Genomic DNA, 18,025 nt, shown 5'->3' on the forward strand with positions numbered 1-18,025 from the left:
TTTATAGAGTTTTTGTGCAAAGTAAGCACTCACATGGTAGTCAGAAGAAGTGATACAAGATCATTCTCAAGGTTTCTCTGAAGAACTTTGAGAACTATTCTGAAACATGGGAGTGTCAGCAAAGAGTGCCCAGACTGAAAAAGGTACCATGCTCTATGAGTAAAGTAGAGTTGTAGTAGCTCAAAGGAAACATGAAGTGAACAAATTGAGAGATGTTTCCACTCCAAATATTCATATAGACTATTTGTGCCTGATTTATGATAGAGTCTTATAAGTTCATATTGGTTTGATCACTCAGACACACTGTAACACTGTACCATGAACCCAACATTGTGATGTCATTTTAGTCCTCTTCAAGAACAAAGAACAAGAACCACTCATTTATGTATATATTATATTCCTCCAGCAGAAAAATAAAGTTCCTTGAAAACAGGAACAAGGTCTTTTTAATCTGTCTACACAGCACTTTTATCCACTAATATCTTCTATCTATATCTAAAATATTCACTATATCTTCTTACTAATAATACTATTTTCTTTCCTTCTGACCATATTGGAATGTGTGTGTGTGTGTGTGATCACATGTATAAGAATACATGTGTAAGAAACAGAGTTAACTAGAATTCATGAAACCCCTATATTTTTCAGTTCTCTTCTCATGTCATCACAATGACAAGCTTCATAGGATTATTTTTTAGTACTGCTTAGTTCAGTGTGGAGTTGATTCTCTTAGGGGTAATCACACGGATGATCCCTCTACGAATTTTCTTGTTTTTCACACTATAGATGATAGGGTTGAGAACTGGGGGCACTAGCAAATAGATGTGAGCCATAAGAACATGCACAAGGGGAGAGGCATTCTTGGCAAAGCGGTGAACAATGGAAAGACCAATCATGGGGATATAAAGGATGAGAACAGCACAGATGTGAGAGGCACATGTGTTCAGAGCTTTGAGTCTCTCTTCCCAGGATGCAATGTTCAATACCGAGTGAAGAATGAAGATGTAAGACACCAAGATGCCCAGTGAATCACATCCCCAGAATAGAGTAACCAGAACTAGCCCATAAATAAAATTGAATTTGGTGTCTGCACAAACTAGGCGTATTATATCCTGATGCAGGCAGTAAGAATGAGAGAGGACATGGGATCGGCAAAATGGAAAGTATGTCAGCCGGATCATCAATGGAATGACAGGGAGGGAGCTCCTAAGAAAGGCAAATATTCCAATTTTAGCAATGCGTTGTGGGGTAAGAATAGTGGCGTATCTTAATGGATGACAAATAGCTATATAGCGATCAAAGGCCATTGCAAGGAGCACTCCTGATTCTGCAAAAGAGAAGGAATGGATGAAAAACATCTGTATTACACAGGTGTTGAATTCAATCTTCCTAGAAATGGACCACAAGACTTGGAGGACAGATATAAGTGTGGGGAGGGACATGCCCATGTCTGCAAAGGACAACATAGCCAAGAAATAGTACATGGGTTCATGGAGGCTTGGGTCAGTCCGAATAGCATGAAGGATGGTGCAGTTACCCACTATTCCAATAAAGTAGAGGATGCAGAAGGGGATGGAGATCCAGTGGTGTATAGTCTCATAACCGGGAATTCCAGTAAGATAGAATGTGGAGGAATAGATAGTACTGGAATTGAAGTTTGCTTTGGAAATAGGCCCCAGAGCCATAATCCCATGCCTTTAAAGAAAATGAAAGACATATTAAATGTTAGAATGACACAATATATTGTGTTACATTTCCACTCCATAACAACTTGCCTATATCCATCCTCTCATTTTTTTCATTATATGCATCTATTGCTTATTTTCTCTCCTTTCATTTGACCAATAATTATAAAACACTTCAAGGATTTAAGGTTCTTTTAATTTTAAATCCATTATTTTGTTATTGATACCATTCAAATTGAGCAGCTAGAGAATTAGGCTCTGAGTTAGTCTTTGTCCTCATTGACTATTTTGTCACTGTGCTCTATTGATGTAATTTTAAGTTTTATATTCATATCTGATTTTTGTCTTTGTAGTTGATCTTTTCAAACAGCAAATTTTTCAGAATTTAAAAGAGGCACAAAGGATTGAAGGGGATATTTAAGACAATAGCCATTAGTCTTCCAAAATAAAGGAAAGAAGCAACATGTATTCACAGAAGATATATTTTTTTTAAAGATAGAAAAATACAACAAAAAGGGATTGATAAAGAAAGGCTATTTCAAAATAGCAAATTGAGCAGGTAGAAATATCTCTTTCTGTTCCATAATAACATAAGTTCTAAAGACATATTTATCTTTATTCAATTAAAATTATTGTTGCTCGACTTTGCTTTTATCGTACTCTACTCAATATACCCCTATTCCTTCTTCTGAAAGACAATCATCTTTTCCCAAGGGCAGTGACTGTCTCTTTGTGAATCCAGTATGATAATATGTTTTCTGTGTACTATAATTATCATGAAATTGGGAATAGGTAAGAAGGAAAAATGGTTCATCCAGATCTCTTGTGGCTCCATTCAGATTCCCTTTCTATGATGTTTCTTTAAGCCATGGTATCAATGGAAAAAAGAAAGCCTTTTACTGACTTCTACCTTCAATTGTTGTAATGGATTTTCCTTCTATGCCATAATCTATAATATGTCAATATTTAGTGAGATTGGGAAAGATAGTATTATTCTATAACTATATAAGTCATAGTCATTCTATGACTAATATACTAGGAGTTAGGAGATCTGAATTTCAATTCCAATTCTTTCACACACAACCTGTGTGACCTCAGGGAAATTATTTAACTTCTCTAGACCTCAGTTTCCTCATTGATAAAATGGAGGGGGGGGAGTTACTAAACTACAAGTGAAGAGATTTCTCCTTCACATTTGAGTAGTGCAAGATCATTGATGCTATGGCCAGTCTCTTTATGCCTGATTCTGAATTCTAGAGAAAAAGTCTTGGGCTTTTCAGTTACCTGAAAGGTACTGTGGAGGACTCAGGTCCTAGGTAACTGAGCTATAGCATTGTCTTTACTATAGATCCAGATGAGAAGATTATGAGGCAAGGTAGAGTTATGTTTTCTTACATTTTGGTTTGCTTAAAAGTGTATCTTTCTGATTCATAGTGGGAAATTAATTTCTTCCCCTAGACTCAACACCTCTCTAGTCTATTCCCTTCTATTCCCTTTGTTATTTTCAGTTAGTACTTTGTCTACTTCTCTGTCTGTATTTCTTTCCATTTTAAAATAATTATCAAATAGAAAGGAGTTCAAGAGATCATGATTGTACTGATCATGGATTGCAGGAATCATTCCCATACAATCATCAAACTTTTTGTGTTCTGAAGTAAGTTTAATCACTAGTGTAGCTTCTTCCTTCCATTGAAAAATTCTAGTGATAGGCAATCAACTTTCTCTGGAAATACCCACTTTTGAATTTTTCTCTTTGTTAGCAAATGTTACCTTGTATCACTTCAAATATGATTTTCTCAAATTTCTACATCTTACTGCTAGTTTTGCCTTCTGGAAAGAAGCAAAGCAGTTCAAATTTTTGCCATTAAATAATTAAAAGATTATCAAGTCCCTTCTTAATTTCCTTTTCCATGGAGCAAATATGCTTAGTTTCTCCAGGCTGTTCTCCTTGGAAATACTGTCAGGCCCCTCATTGTATTTATTACAGTCCTCTATTCCAGATATGGTCTGAGTAGAACAGTGTACAATAAGAGTATTAATTAAAAGCAAAACACAATAAACAAATAAATCAAAAAAACAACAACATCTTGAGCTAAAAAGACTTCAAATGTAATCTGGTCCAATACCTTGTTTTCCCTTATTATCAACAACATTGCTCTATTTAATGTTGCATAAAATAGCACTAGTTATTTTCAACTGCTGCACCATAGTGTTGCTATATATTGACAAGCTAGTTCACTAAAACAGATGACTGTTGTCCATTCATACTTCATTTTGTCCTCAATAAATTTTTGGATCCAAATTAATGGCATGCATTCTTTTTTAAAATTTCATTTGACCCACTTGATTAGCTGCTAAGACTTTTTAATACCCTCATTATATCATTTTAAATATTAGGTCTTCTCAAATTTTGTGTCATCTACAATTTTAATAAGCATTCCACCTCTTCCTACATTTAAGACATTTCTAGAACTGTTAAAGCAGCACAAGTCCCTGCTTTTCCTTCCTTTACATTCTCAATTTCACCTTTAAACTTTCTTCCCTATTTTTCTAATTCCTGAATTTATTTTTGCTGTTTGCCCTACACCAACTTACTCAGTTGCAGGATGGATGCTCTCAGTCCAGACAAATGTTTTTTAATATCCTTAATTTGGAGGATTGAGTTGTATAGTTTCTTGACTTTCCAAGGCTATATCTGATGGTAGAATCCTAGGGAAAGAAATCAAAGGCTCTCTATTTATAGAACTGTTTGTGTCCCTTGTGAAAAGAAACTTTGCTTTCACAAAAATGAGAAAACACAGGAAGTCCCTTGGTGAGCAAAGTGTTTAGACTTTACAACTTTTGTGCCTGTGTGGAGAATTAATAGGATATTTACTCTTCATTTTCCGTTCTTGAAAATAGTACTCAATTGAAGTATACTTAGTTTTCCATTTACATATTAATGGAGAACCTTGATGTAAGATAACTCACTTGGATGGATCATTGGAATATTTTAGGAAATTGAGTTAGAAGGTACTTTAGAGATCACTAGTCTAGTCCATTACATTACAGATTAGTTAAAGGTTTGAGAATTTAGACAGTGGTGAGAACAGCCGAGGTTTAAATCCAGTTCTGACTTCAAAGTGTTCTTTCCCCTATATTGTAGAATCTGCAATCAAACAAGTTTTTTGGTAGTTGTATGTTTAGTCCTTTGCTCAGTACTGTAGATTAAATGGCACCAAAATGTATAATATGCACTACATATTTTTCAGGAGTATAAAGACTATTATGAAGGTTTCACACCCAAAAAATAGCAACACAATATAATTAATTGCATGGCACAAACTAAAATAATACAGAGGAAAGAAAATAATGAAGATTAGGATAATCAGAAAGGACTTCTTGCATTAGACTGGAAATCAAATGGGTTATATTTTAAAGAGATGGAAAAGACATGAGAAGAAATTAACACAGTACAAGGAATAAGTGAGGATTTTAAATTCTACAGTCTGGGGAAAACAAAATGTACACATACAAATCAATAAAAAAAATAAATTACAAAGTAAATGATAGCAGGGCACAAATAGGAAAATCAAGAAAAATCTCTTGTGGGGAGTGGTAACTGAGATGAAAATTAAATAAAATCAGAAATTTCAGGAGATCAAGGTAAGGGGAAGCATGAAGGAAAGTCTGTTCAGTTTTGTACACAGTAGATGGAATGTAGTATAAAGAAAATATTAAATAAAACAATTTGGATGAGTCATTAAACATGAAAAGAGAAAAAACTACTCCAAGAAGATAAACTGAAGTCATAATGGAAATGACCTTAAATGGACAAAAGAATAGTTATTTTTTGTGTTGTTTTATTTTTCCCCTCATAAGAAATCTTGGGAATTTCCTGGGTAAGAATAACATAGAATTTTCCTTTGTCAATTATCTCACAAGGTTTTTATCAGAAAATATGTTTCATAAATCTTAAAGTGCTATGTAAAAGTGAGTTTTATATATAGAATTTAGAAGAGGGATATTAGTCTTGGGGGAAACACAAATTTGAAGGGATTAATTTTTCCGCATATTTTTTCTTTCCTTGTATCACTTCTCTTTCTCTGAGAAATACTTATTTAGGTTTCCACAAAATATTGAAAGTTTCAAGCTACTGTAAGATAACAAACCCTACTGAGCAATTAGCTTTCAGAGAAAGGAACTAGCCTTACCACAAAATCCTAATAAAGAGGTCTAAGTTAGAAACTGACTGTCAGGAATCTTAGTGAGTCTTGGCCATGTCTTCTGTTTTTGTTTTTGTTTTGTTTGATTGTTTCTTTTATTGTTTTTATTTGTTTGTTAGTTTTGCTAAGGCAATTAAGGTTAACTGACTTGCCTAAGGTCACACAGCTAGGAAATGTTAAGTCTGAGATCACATTTGAACTAAGGTCCTCCTGAATTCAGGGTTGGTGCTCTATCCATTGTACCACCTAAATGTCCCTATTTTTCTTTATTTTTAATACACATTTCTTTTTGAATCATCATGTTGGGAGAGAAAAATCAGAATAAAAGGGAAAAAAAAGACATGGGAGAGAGAAAAAACTAACAGAAAAAAAGAAGTGAACATAGCATGTGTAGATTTACATTCAATCTCCTTATTTCTTTTTTCTGAATGCCCATAGCATTTTCTATCCAAAGTCTATTGGGTTTGCCTTGGATCCCTGAAACACTGAGAAGAACCAAGCCTTTCATAATTGATCATCACACATTCTTGTTGTTATTATGTACAATGTATTCCTGGTTCTGCTTGTTTTTCTCAGCATCAGTTAGTGTAAATCTTTCTAGTAGTTTCTAAAATCAGTTTGTTCATCAATTTTTATAAAACATAAATATTCCAATATCTTGATATAGCAAAACTTATTCAGTCATTCCCCAATTGATAGGAATCAATGCATTTTCCAATTCTTTGTTACCACAAAAAGAACTGCTACAAATATTTTTGCTTACAACAAAAAAAAACTGCTACAAATATTTTTGCATATTTGGGTCCTTTTCTCTCCTTTATAATTTCTTTGAGATGAAGACCCAGTAATGGCACTATTGGATCAAAAGGTATGCAGTTTTATGGCCTTTTGGGCCTAGTTCTAGATTGCTCTCCAGAATGGTTGGATCATTTCATAGCTTCATCAACAATGCATTAATGTCTCTGTTTCCCCACTCCCCTCCAAAATTTATTATTATATTTTCCTATCATTTTCGTCTATCAGAGAAACATGTGGTGGTAGCACAGAGATGTTTTCATTTGGATTTCTTTAATCAATAGTGATTTAGAGCATTTTTCCATATGACTGTAGATGGCTTTAATTTCATTATCTGAAAATTTTCTGTTCTTATATTTTCACCATTTATTAATTGGGGAATAATTTGTATTCTTACAAAGTTGATACAGTTCTCTATATATTTTAGAAATGACATCTTTATCAGAATCACTGGATATAAAATTTTTTCTTACTTTGTACTTCTCTCTTAATCTTCTTTATGTTAACTTTGTGCAAAAATTTTTCAATTTAATGTAAAGTTGTCCATATTGATTTTTGTAATATTCTCTAGTTTTTCTTTGGTATTAAATTCCTCCCTTCTCCAAATATGTGTTAGGAAAATTATCATTTGCTCTTCTAATTTGTTTATGATATTACTTTTTATGCACAAGTTATTTATTCATTTTGACTTTATTTTGATATGGGGTGTTAGATGTAGGTCTATACCAAGTTTCTGATGTTATTTTCCAGTTTTCCTAGCAATTTTTTTTCAAACACCGAGTTCTTATCCCAGAAATTAGAGTTTGGAGGTTTATCAAATTTACATCACTAAAGTCATTGATTATTGTGTCATATATATTTAACCTATTCCACTGATCCATCACTTTTTTTTTTTCGTAGCCAGTACCAAATGGTTTTCATGACTATTACTTTATAATATAGTTTTAGTCCTGATACTGCTAAGCCACCATCCTTTGTAATTTTTCATTAATTCCCTTGTTACTCTTAATCTTTTGCTTCCAGATGAATTTTATTATTATTATTTTTTAGTTCTATAAAATAATTTTTGTCAGTTTGATTGGTATGGCACTGAACAAGTAAACCAATTTAGGTAGAATTGTCATTTTTATTAAATTAGCTCAGCCTAACCATGAGCAATTGATATTTTCCCAATTGTTTAGAAATTAATTTATTTGTATTAGAAGTGCTTTATATTTGTATTAATATAGTTCCTGGGTTTGTCCGGACAGATAAACATTCAAATAATTTATGCTATCTATTGTTATCTTAAATGGAATTTCTCCATATCTTGCTGTTGAGCTGTGTCAGTAATTTATAGAAACATTCATAATTTGTGTGTTTATTTTACATGCATTTTAACTTTCTTAAAGCTGTTAATTGTTTTGAATAGGTTTTTGGATGATTTTCTAGGATACTCAAAGTATATCATCATATCATCTGCAAAGAATGATAGTCTTATTCCTTCCTTACCTATTATAATTCCTTTAGTTTCTTTTGTATCTTTTGTTTCACCTTTGATTTTATTGGGATTGTTCCCAGCTTCTCTCTATTACAAATAATGCTTTCTGTTGGTTTTATTTTTTTTTTATTAAAGCTTTTTTATTTACAAAACATATGCATAGGTAATTTTTCCAACATTGACCCTTGTAAAACCTTTTATTCTGAATTTTCCTCTCCTTTCCCCCACCCCCTTCCCTAGCTGGCAGATAGTCCAACACATGTTAAATATGTTAAAATACATGTTAAATCCAATATATGTATACAGATTTATATAGTTATCTTGCAGCATGAGAAAAATCAGATCAAGAAGGAAGAAAAAGCAAAACTGAGAAAGAAAACAAAATGCAAGCAAATAAAAACAAAGAGAGTGAGAATGCTATGTTGTGTTCCACATTCTGTTCCCATGGTTCTCTCCCATCTATACATAGAGAGAGAACCGTGGGAACAGGCCACAGTGTAGACTCCATGAGTAAGTGTAGATGCTGTGGGAGAAATCTGGCCACTCTGGCCTGGTTGCAAGCCAGTAGATCAGCAGAGAAGTTATAAAACATCCAACACAAACACAAAAGATCAACAGTGAACCCCAAAATGCCAGAATCTCACATGACCTGGCCATGCCCACCAGCACCAGGAGTGAGTTAGCACTGACCCAGTGCAGCCCAGGTTGCGTATAAAGGAATCTGCTGGTTATAGAGGAAGCTTGGAAAACCTCCCCTATCCTAAAAGCAGACTTTAACTTTAAAAAAATGAGTAAAAAAGTAAAGAGCGTTCTGATAATAGCTTTTATGGTGAAAGAGAAGAACAGATTTCAAATCCTGCAGAGACTAAAGGCAGATGGTGTCCAGATGAAGCCCCAAAAGGTGATATAAGCTGGTCCCTGTCACACAAAGCTCTCTTAAAAGCAATTTAAAAGGATCTTAAAAGAGAACTAGAATAAAAATGAGGAAAGGAATTGCTGTTGATTTTAGATACATACTACTCATTATTTTAAGGAAAGGTCCTTTTATCCCTATGCTCTCTAGTGTTTTTAATAGGAATGGGTGCTGTATTTTGTCAAAAGCTTTTTCTGCCTCTATTGAGATTATCATATGATTCCAGTTGATTTTTTTTATTGATATGGTCAATGATGGTAATAGTTTTCCTGACGTTGAACCAGGTCTGTGTCCCTGGTATAAATCCCAGTTGGTCATAGTGTATATCCTTTCAATAAGTTGCTGTAATCTTTTTGCTAATATTTTATTTAAAATCTTTGCATCAATCGCCATTAGGAAGTCTGGTCTGTAATTTTCTTTCTCTGTCTTGGTTCTTCCTTGTTTAGGTATTAGTACCATAGTTGTATCATGGAAGAAACTTGGCAGGACTCCATATTTTTTCCTGTTTTTTTTTCTAAATAGTTTACATAGAATTGGAATTATTTTTTTTCTTTAGATGTTTTGTATAATTCACTTGTAAACCCATCTGGACCCTGGAGATTTTTTCTTAGGGAATTCATTAATGGCTTGTTCAATTTCTTTTTCTAAAATGAGATTGTTAAGTAATTTATTTCTTCTTTTGTTAATCTGAGTAATTTATATTTTTGTAAATAATCATCCATTTTGGTTAGATTGTTAGATTTTCTGTTATACAGATGGACAAAATTGCTCCTAATTATTGTTTTAATTTCTTTGTCATTGGTGGTAAGTTTATCCTTTTCATTTTTGATGCAGGTAATTTTTTTCTTTCCTTTTCTTAATCAAATTAACCAAAGATTTATCTATTGTGTTGATTTTTTTTTCATGAAATCAATATTAGTTTTATTAACTAATTCAATAATTTTATTAGTTTCAATTTTATTAATCTCTTCTTTTAGTTTCAGAATTTCTAATTTTGTATTTAATTGATGGTTTTTAATTTGTTCTTTTTCTAGCTGTTTAAATTGTGTGCCCAACTTATTGATCTCCCTTTTCTCTATTTTATTCATGTACCTGTTTAAAGATATAAAATCTCCCCTATGAATTACTTTATCTGCATCCTATAGATTTTGATATGTTGTCCCCTAATTGTTATTCTCTTTTATGAAATTATGGATTGTTTCTGTGATTTGTTGTTTGACTCCTTATTTAGAATTACATTATTTAGTTTCCAAATGATTTTTAGTTTTTCTTTCCCTAGCCCTTTATTGAATACAATATTTATTTCACTATTGTCTGAAAAGTAAGAATTTATTATGTGTACTTTTCTGCATTTGATTGTGAGGTTTTTATGCCCTAATACATGATTAATTTTTGTTTAGGTGCCATGAACTTCCGAGAAAAAAGATATATTACTTTCTGTCACTATTCAGTTTTCTCCAGAAGTCTATCATATCTAGGTTTTCTAGGATCCTATTAACTTCCCTAGTTTCTTTCTTGTATATTTTATGTTTAGATTTGTCTAATTTTGAGGATAAGTTGAGGTCACCCACTAATATAATTTGCTGTCTAATTCTTCCTCTAATAGGCTTAATATCTTCTGTAAGAATTTGTATGTTTTATCACTTGATGCACATACCTTTAGTGTAGTCACTACTTCTGGCCATGTCTTTTGTTAACTTCTTGCTGAAAACATGAGAATGTACTTGCAGTTATCTGCTATAATGCCAGTAGGCACAGGATGGGAAGGCCTCTCTGCATGTATGTTGATTAAAGAGTTTCCTTTATTGCTGACATGCTTTGCTCTGGAAACCAGGAGTTCCCTGAGTAAAAATAATCACTCTAAAGGAATGAACAAACTATTCTCCTTGGTGGGCCTCTAAAGAAGAAATTGTCCCACATCTAGAAGGCAACATATATCAACCAATAGTACTTGGCATAGTGCTTTTTTTTGTTCTCAGGATATATAAATTGCCCAGTGTGAAAGAAATTTTGGTATCTTACCCAGGAGAGGATGCCTTGCTTGGGACCTTCCCACTCCAGGCCTCTGGACAGCTGTGATTTGGGATTCCCCAGCTAACTCAGGTATTGGCGCTTCCTTGGAGTGGTGATGTTGTATGTTGTTTGTTTCTTGTATTTATTATTATAGTGATTACTATATTTGTTGATTGTGCATTATTTTTATGTTGTTTCCTTTATCTTTTGTCTTATTTGAATTAAATTTCTGAGCAGTAATAAAGTTGTACCCCGCTCCTCCCTTAAGTCTATGGCTATTGAATGTGAATTGTGAACCTAGATTAACTTTACCCTGGCTTAAACCAGCCAGGAACAATGACTAGGAGAAGGCTTTTCTTCATTGTACTTGCTTGCTCATTACATATTATCTCACACACCCCAAAAGTGAGATACTCACCGCTTTTTTAATATGTGATGTATGACCAGGGAAAGGGAATATGTATAGGTTATATTGAGGTAGGTAATGATAACTGTAAGCCAGAACTCTGAAGGAAGATATAAGACTAACTTTAGAGTATAACTTTAGACTAAACTTTAGACTATAGAGATCTCCTTTCTGTATTAGTAGATGAACTCATATGAGTTTTTACACCCACTTCAGGAGCATATTAAAAATTTAAACTTCTTCATATATTCTGAGGTTACTTACTGCTTCCTTTTGGAGGTTCATAATTTTATTATACCCCTCATATCAGAAATGTTCATGGTTGTAATATACCAGTGTCTCAACTAAACTGTACCTCAGTCTGTTTGTTTTATTAGATATAGAAAACTAACTAGCTATTTAAGATGGCATTCCTCTTCCTATAAAATAAAACTTTTTGTTCTTATTGATTTTTTATTATCTCAGGATTTGAGGAACATTAGACTGCCCCAAAGGTAGGCTGTTTCAATGAGTTATTTCTGTAATGAAATGTCCCTTCACAGCTGTGGTATTTCAGGGGGCTTTGGTCATGGCACTAGCATTTAGAATTGTTTTATTGACCTAATGTTGAAAAGAGACACTTTTTCCCCTGGAGGAAGAAGCAAGATTCCATCCATCATCTATGGTGATTTGGAAGGTATACTTAAAGCTAAATAGTATCCTCTTTACTGAACAATCATTGACTAACCTCCATTTCCCATCTCTGCCCTTAAATTGCCTCCCAGACAAGATTCTGTGATACTGTCCTATTTACATCCTAATTATATCTTTGCTTTTGTCCTTATGCTTTTGGGAGCCATTTCATAGCCTTCTAAACATTAAAAACAAAAGAAGATCGGCATTTGAATGCTAATATAAACCATGTGCAAAGTTCCCTTTTAACTGACTTCAAGGAGATTATTGAAGAAGAAAACATAGGAAAAGAGGAAATTTAGGAGCTAGAAAAAGCAGTAGAACCTGAATAAAACAGCTTTTCACCAGCAAATAAATCCAGGTTCCCCAGCCTAAAGCACACTGTATGTTCCTAAGTATTATATTGAGAAACTACATGTATTTAAGCCTAATCAAGGCAACCTGAGGAATACAGGAGGGTAGCTGAATTAAGGACCAGGAGATCATTCATTCATTCAACTTTCTTATTAAATTATTGAGTGACTTTGGAATAGTCATTTTCAATGGGTTTGAGTTCTCATTTTAAAAATCATGGCACTAGCTATGATGATTCAAAGATCCCCTATAGCTCTGTTAATCTATATTAATCTATTTAAGTGCCCTGAAGCTGTGAAATGTCAGTCAGCCCATTCAGTCAACAAACATTTTTTTTTAATACATGAAAAATAGTTTTCAACGTTCATTTGTGTAAAACTTTTGTATTCTAAATTTGTCTTCCTCTCTCCTTTGCCTATCTTTAAGGAAGCTGGCATTGGTTAAATATTCTTTTAAATATATTTCCATATTTTCATGACAAAGAAAAATAGCAAACAAACAAAAAGATGAAAATATTATGCTTTGATCTATATTCAGTCTTCATGCTTTTCTCTTTGTATGTGATTGGCATTTCCCATTCAAGTCTATTGGAATTACCTTGAATCACCACATTGTTGAGAAAAGTCAAATCCATCACAGTTGATCATCACAAATATTGTTGTTATTGTGTACAGTGTTCCCTTGGTTCTTCTTACTTTACTCAGTATCAGTTCATGTAGTTCATGTAGGTCTTTCCACACTTTTCTGAAATCAATCTGTTTATCATTTCTTATAGAACAATAATATTTAAATACCTCTATAATTTATTCAACTATTCAAGAACTAATGGGCATCCTCTCAATTTCCAGTTCCTTGCCACCAGAAAAAGAGTTGCTACAAAAGGACAAAGGATCCTTTTTTCTTCTTTTGTGATCTCATTTGAATACAGAACTGCTAGTGCAACTGCTGGGTCAAAGAGAAGGCATAGTTTTATAGCCCTCTGGATAAATTTCCAAATTGCATTCCAAATGACTATATCAATTGCAACTCCATCAACAATGTATTAATGTTTAAGTTTTCCCACATTCCCCCAACATTTATCATTATCTTTTTTTCTACCATAGTCAATCTTTGAGGTGTGAAGTAGTTGCCTTCATCTGTATTTCTCCAATCAATAGTGATTTAGAATATTGTTTCATTTGACTAGAAATGGCTTTAATTTCTTCATCTGAAAATTGTCTGTCTATATGCTTTGACAATTTATTAATTGAGGAATGACCTGTATAATTACAAATTTGTGTCACTTCTCTCTATGTTTTTTAAATAAGACCTTTATCAGAAACACTGGTTGTAAAAACTTTCTGCTTTCCCATCTAATCTTGACTACATTGGCCTTGTTTGTGCAAAATCCTTTTAATTTAACATAATCAAATCATCTATTTTGCATTTCATAATGTTCTTCAGGTTTTTTTTGGCCATGAATTTCTTCCTTATCCAAAGACTTGACAGGTAAACTATCCCTTTGTCTATAGTATAATCCTTTATGTCTAAATCATGACTCCATTTTTACCTGATCCTGGTGTAGGATATTAGATGTTGGCCAATGCCTTAGTCTCTATCATGCTATTTTCTAGTTTTCCAAGCAATTTTTGTTAAATAGTGAATTCTTATCCCAGAAATTGGAATCTTTGGTCAACAAACATTTTTTAAGAACTTATATATAAAGGACAGGACTGGACTTGAGCTATGAAGAAAGACAAATAAGAGAATGAGAGAACCTGGGCCTTTCTGTCTAACATGAATGATTGCATCCTATTCATGTCATAAGAAAAAGTATAGAAAAAAGACACAAGTTTTCATGGTTATTCCCAGAAAGTGATATACTTTGCCTCTAAAGATCAACTAGTTGGTAGTCAGGTGGAACATCTATGTTTCTTCTAATCTATCCACTGAAATCTAGGCCTGCATTCTAGTCATATAGTCACAGGTACTCTTTATCTAAAACATTTCACTTTGAGTCTGACTTACTACTTTAGGGCCACATAAAACAGATAGGATATAGGCAGCTATTAGCCATTATGATCCTTAAGTACTACATTTGTCAAACATTGACATCAAAAGATGACAAAATTAGAGAAAAGAGGAAATATTATATGTAAAAGAAACAAAGAGCATGGTTAAAAGTCAGCCTGAAATGTGAACAGGCAGCTGTCAAACAAAGAAATCAAAGCTGTATATTGTCATATGAAAAAATGCTCTAAATCAGTATTTATTGAAATACACAGGAACTGTAATACACAGGAGCCACCTGACAGTGGCTGCTGGAAATCCAACCCAGACCTGCAGAATGGATCTCCTCTTGTGAGAGGATGATACAAGGAGACTGAGAGGCAGTTGCTGTTCTCTGACTTCTCTGACTGAGAAACCATTGTGTTGTCTGACCTCTCTCCTCTTCCCTCTGCCTCCAATTTATCTCATTCCCAGTCTGCAACACCTATGTCAGCAAAAGCTGCCTTGTAACTCCTTCAGATGTTCTGATCCACAGCTGTGGAGGCTCTCAGAAAATTGACCTGTCAGGTCAATGGACCTCAGGCCCATTTAATTACTCCAACTAAAAATGTCTTACCAGGGCTCTTCTTCCTTAACTCTGGAAGGATCCTTCTCATAAATAGCTCTGGTTCTTTTTTGTAATTCTTACCCCATGTTGAGGTGCCACATGTTGGAATACACGGGAGTTGCTGGAATACACAGGAACCACCTGACAGTGGCTGCCGGAGGTCCAACCCAGAATGGATCTCTTCTTGTGAGAGGACGGTACAAGGAGACTGAGAGGCTGTTGCATTGTCTGACCTATCTCCTTTTCCCTCTGCCTCCAATTTATCTCATTCCAGTCTGCAACACTTGTGTCAGCAAAAGCTGCCTTGCAACTCCTTCAGATGTTCTGATTCACAGCTGTGGAGGCTCTCAGAAAATTGACCTGTCCCTAACAATATTGATCAGAGAAATGCCATTGGAAACAATTCTGAGGTACCACATCATGTCTTTAAGATTGACTAATATGAAAAAAAATGATGGATGTTGAAGAGAATGTGGGAAAAGTGGGACACTAATGCACTCTTGGTGGATTTGTGAACTGATCCAACCATTCTGGAGAGCAATTTGAAACTATATCCAAAAGTTTATAAAACTGTGCATATAATCCAGCAATATTACTTTTAGAACTATATCTCAAAGACATCAAAAAAGGGAAAAAAAAAAGATCTATTTGTACAAAAATATTTATAGCTGCTCCTTCCACAGTGACTAAGAATTGGAAATTGAAGGGATGCCAATCTTTTGGGGAATGACTAAATGCCTATAGTATATGTTCATAATGGAATATTATTATGCTATTAGCAATTAAAGCAGAATGGTTTCAGAAAAACTTGGAAAGACATATGAACTGATGCAAATGGGAAGTGAGAAGAATCAGGGAGATATACTTCATAACATTAATATTTTTGATGAAAGTTTAGCTATTTCTAATAAAAGTTATCCAAAACAATCTCAAAAGACTAATGATGAAGCATACTATCTTTCTCCAAAAAAGGACTGATAATGTTTGAATATACATTGAATTATGCTATTTTTAACTTTCTTCATTCTTTTTTTCCCTTTTATTTGAAATTTCTTGTACATAATGACTATTATGACTGTGTTTTACATGCATAATTTATGTTTCATGTTTAACATCTCAGAGAAGGGAGAGGAGAGAGAAAGAATTTGAAACTCAAAAATGTTTTTTTAAGTGTTAATTATTTTAACAAGTAATTGGGGAAAATAAAATATATATTTTTAAAAAAGTCAGTTTCAAAAGAGGAAAACTTAAACTTGTTTGAAAAATTAGAAGAATCTTGGGATAAAAGGCTATATATTAGTTGTAAAATCCACAGACTGTGAGCTGGTGTCTGAACTAGATTAAACTGTGATTAGGAAATAATAACCTTAAATATTTAAAATATATATAAATGAAATAAAATTGATAATAATAACTTGAAGTTCTCTAATTCAACATGAGGACAAATGGGTCCTTTTCTATTTAAATTGGACACCACTGGTGTAGCTAGTTCTCTCATGAATAGTAGAGAATTTCTCCTAGAATTGCTATTCTCTCTTCTCAACTGAAATTCATTTGGCTGGAAGAAGAGTTATTATGTTCCTATAATCTTTCAGCACTAATTCTCAGGCTACCACAGGGAAAATATATCTTGCAGATTACTTTTTAATCATACCTAGCCTAGGAGAGAGCAGATTTTCTTAGGGGCAAATAGACGTATGACCCCCCTCCGGATTTGCTTAGTCTTTACACTATAGATGATGGGATTGAGCACAGGAGGCACCAGAAGGTAGATATGAGCCATAAGGATATGGACAAGAGGGGAAGCATGCTTTGCAAAACGGTGGACTATGGATAGGCCAATCATTGGCACATAGAGAATGAGGACAGCACAGATATGAGAGGCACACGTGTTGAGGGCTTTGAGCCTTTCTTCTCGGGATGCAATTCTCAACACAGAACGGAGAATAAAGACATAGGACACCAAGATACCCAGGGAATCAAATCCCCATAGCACAGTAATTAAAACCAATCCATAGATAACATTAAATTTTGTATCAGCACAAGCCAAACGAATCATGTCCTGATGTAGGCAGTAGGAGTGAGAGAGGACATGGGAGCGGCAAAAGGGGAAGTATGGAAGTCGAGCTAAAAGTGGAATCATGCAGAATGCACTCCTAAGGAAAGCTGCTACTCCAATCTTGGCAATGCGCTGTGGAGTGAGAATGGTCGAATATCTCAGGGGGTGACAAATTGCTACATAGCGGTCAAATGCCATTGCCAGAAGCACTGCTGATTCTGTGAAAGAGAAAGTATGGATGAAGAACATCTGTATCACACAAGTGTTGAATTCAATCTCCCTGGATATGGACCACAGCACTCGAAAGAGAGAAACAAGAGTGGGAAGGGACATGCCCATATCAGTTAGAGACAACATGGCCAAGAAATAGTACATGGGTTCATGGAGGCTTGGGTCAGTTCTGACTATATGAAGGATGGTACAGTTGCCCACTATACCAACCAAATAGAGGATGCAGAAAGGGATGGAGATCCAGTGATGTACCACCTCATAGCCAGGAATTCCAGTGAGATAGAAGGTAGTAAATGGGTAATTACTAGCATTGAATTTCACCATGATGTTTTTGCACAAAGCCACAATCCCATCTCATAGCACATTAAGCCTGCAAGAAAATGAAAGACCAGGTATGTCAAGTGCTTCATTAGATATTTTTAGATGACAATATTGACACTCAGCTCCCATTTTCTTGCTTTGTCTTTCTCCACCATCCCTTATTAGTCTGGAGATGTCTGCTTCATTCACTGAAATGATCCATTTTGTATAGACCTAATCATCAATCATCTGTTTTATGATCTCATAAATATCATCAGAAGTTAAGCTAATAGTAGACCTGAGTACAATAACCTGG

At 34.1% G+C, this 18,025-nt stretch overlaps 2 protein-coding genes across 2 annotated transcripts; both read right to left on the reverse strand.

Moving 5' to 3' along the window:
* Positions 1-704: 704 nt before the first annotated feature.
* Positions 705-1,685, reverse strand: LOC127557468 (olfactory receptor 51G2-like). Its single transcript, XM_051990782.1, has one exon. It carries the CDS (start codon positions 1,683-1,685, stop codon positions 705-707), a length of 981 nt encoding a protein of 326 aa, XP_051846742.1.
* A 15,088-nt stretch (positions 1,686-16,773) lies between these two features.
* LOC127557469 (olfactory receptor 51L1-like) lies at positions 16,774-17,733 on the reverse strand. Its single transcript, XM_051990783.1, has one exon. The coding sequence runs from the start codon at positions 17,731-17,733 to the stop codon at positions 16,774-16,776; it is 960 nt and encodes a 319-aa protein (XP_051846743.1).
* Positions 17,734-18,025: the final 292 nt, after the last annotated feature.

The sequence above is a fragment of the Antechinus flavipes genome, chromosome 3, assembly GCF_016432865.1.
Source record: "Antechinus flavipes isolate AdamAnt ecotype Samford, QLD, Australia chromosome 3, AdamAnt_v2, whole genome shotgun sequence".
Lineage (NCBI taxonomy): Eukaryota > Metazoa > Chordata > Mammalia > Dasyuromorphia > Dasyuridae > Antechinus > Antechinus flavipes.

Excerpts from the sequence above, each read along its gene's own strand:
- LOC127557468 (XM_051990782.1), bottom strand. The coding sequence starts at position 1,685 with ATGGCTCTGGGGCCTATTTCCAAAGCAAACTTCAATTCCAGTACTATC.
- LOC127557469 (XM_051990783.1), bottom strand. The coding sequence starts at position 17,733 with ATGGTGAAATTCAATGCTAGTAATTACCCATTTACTACCTTCTATCTC.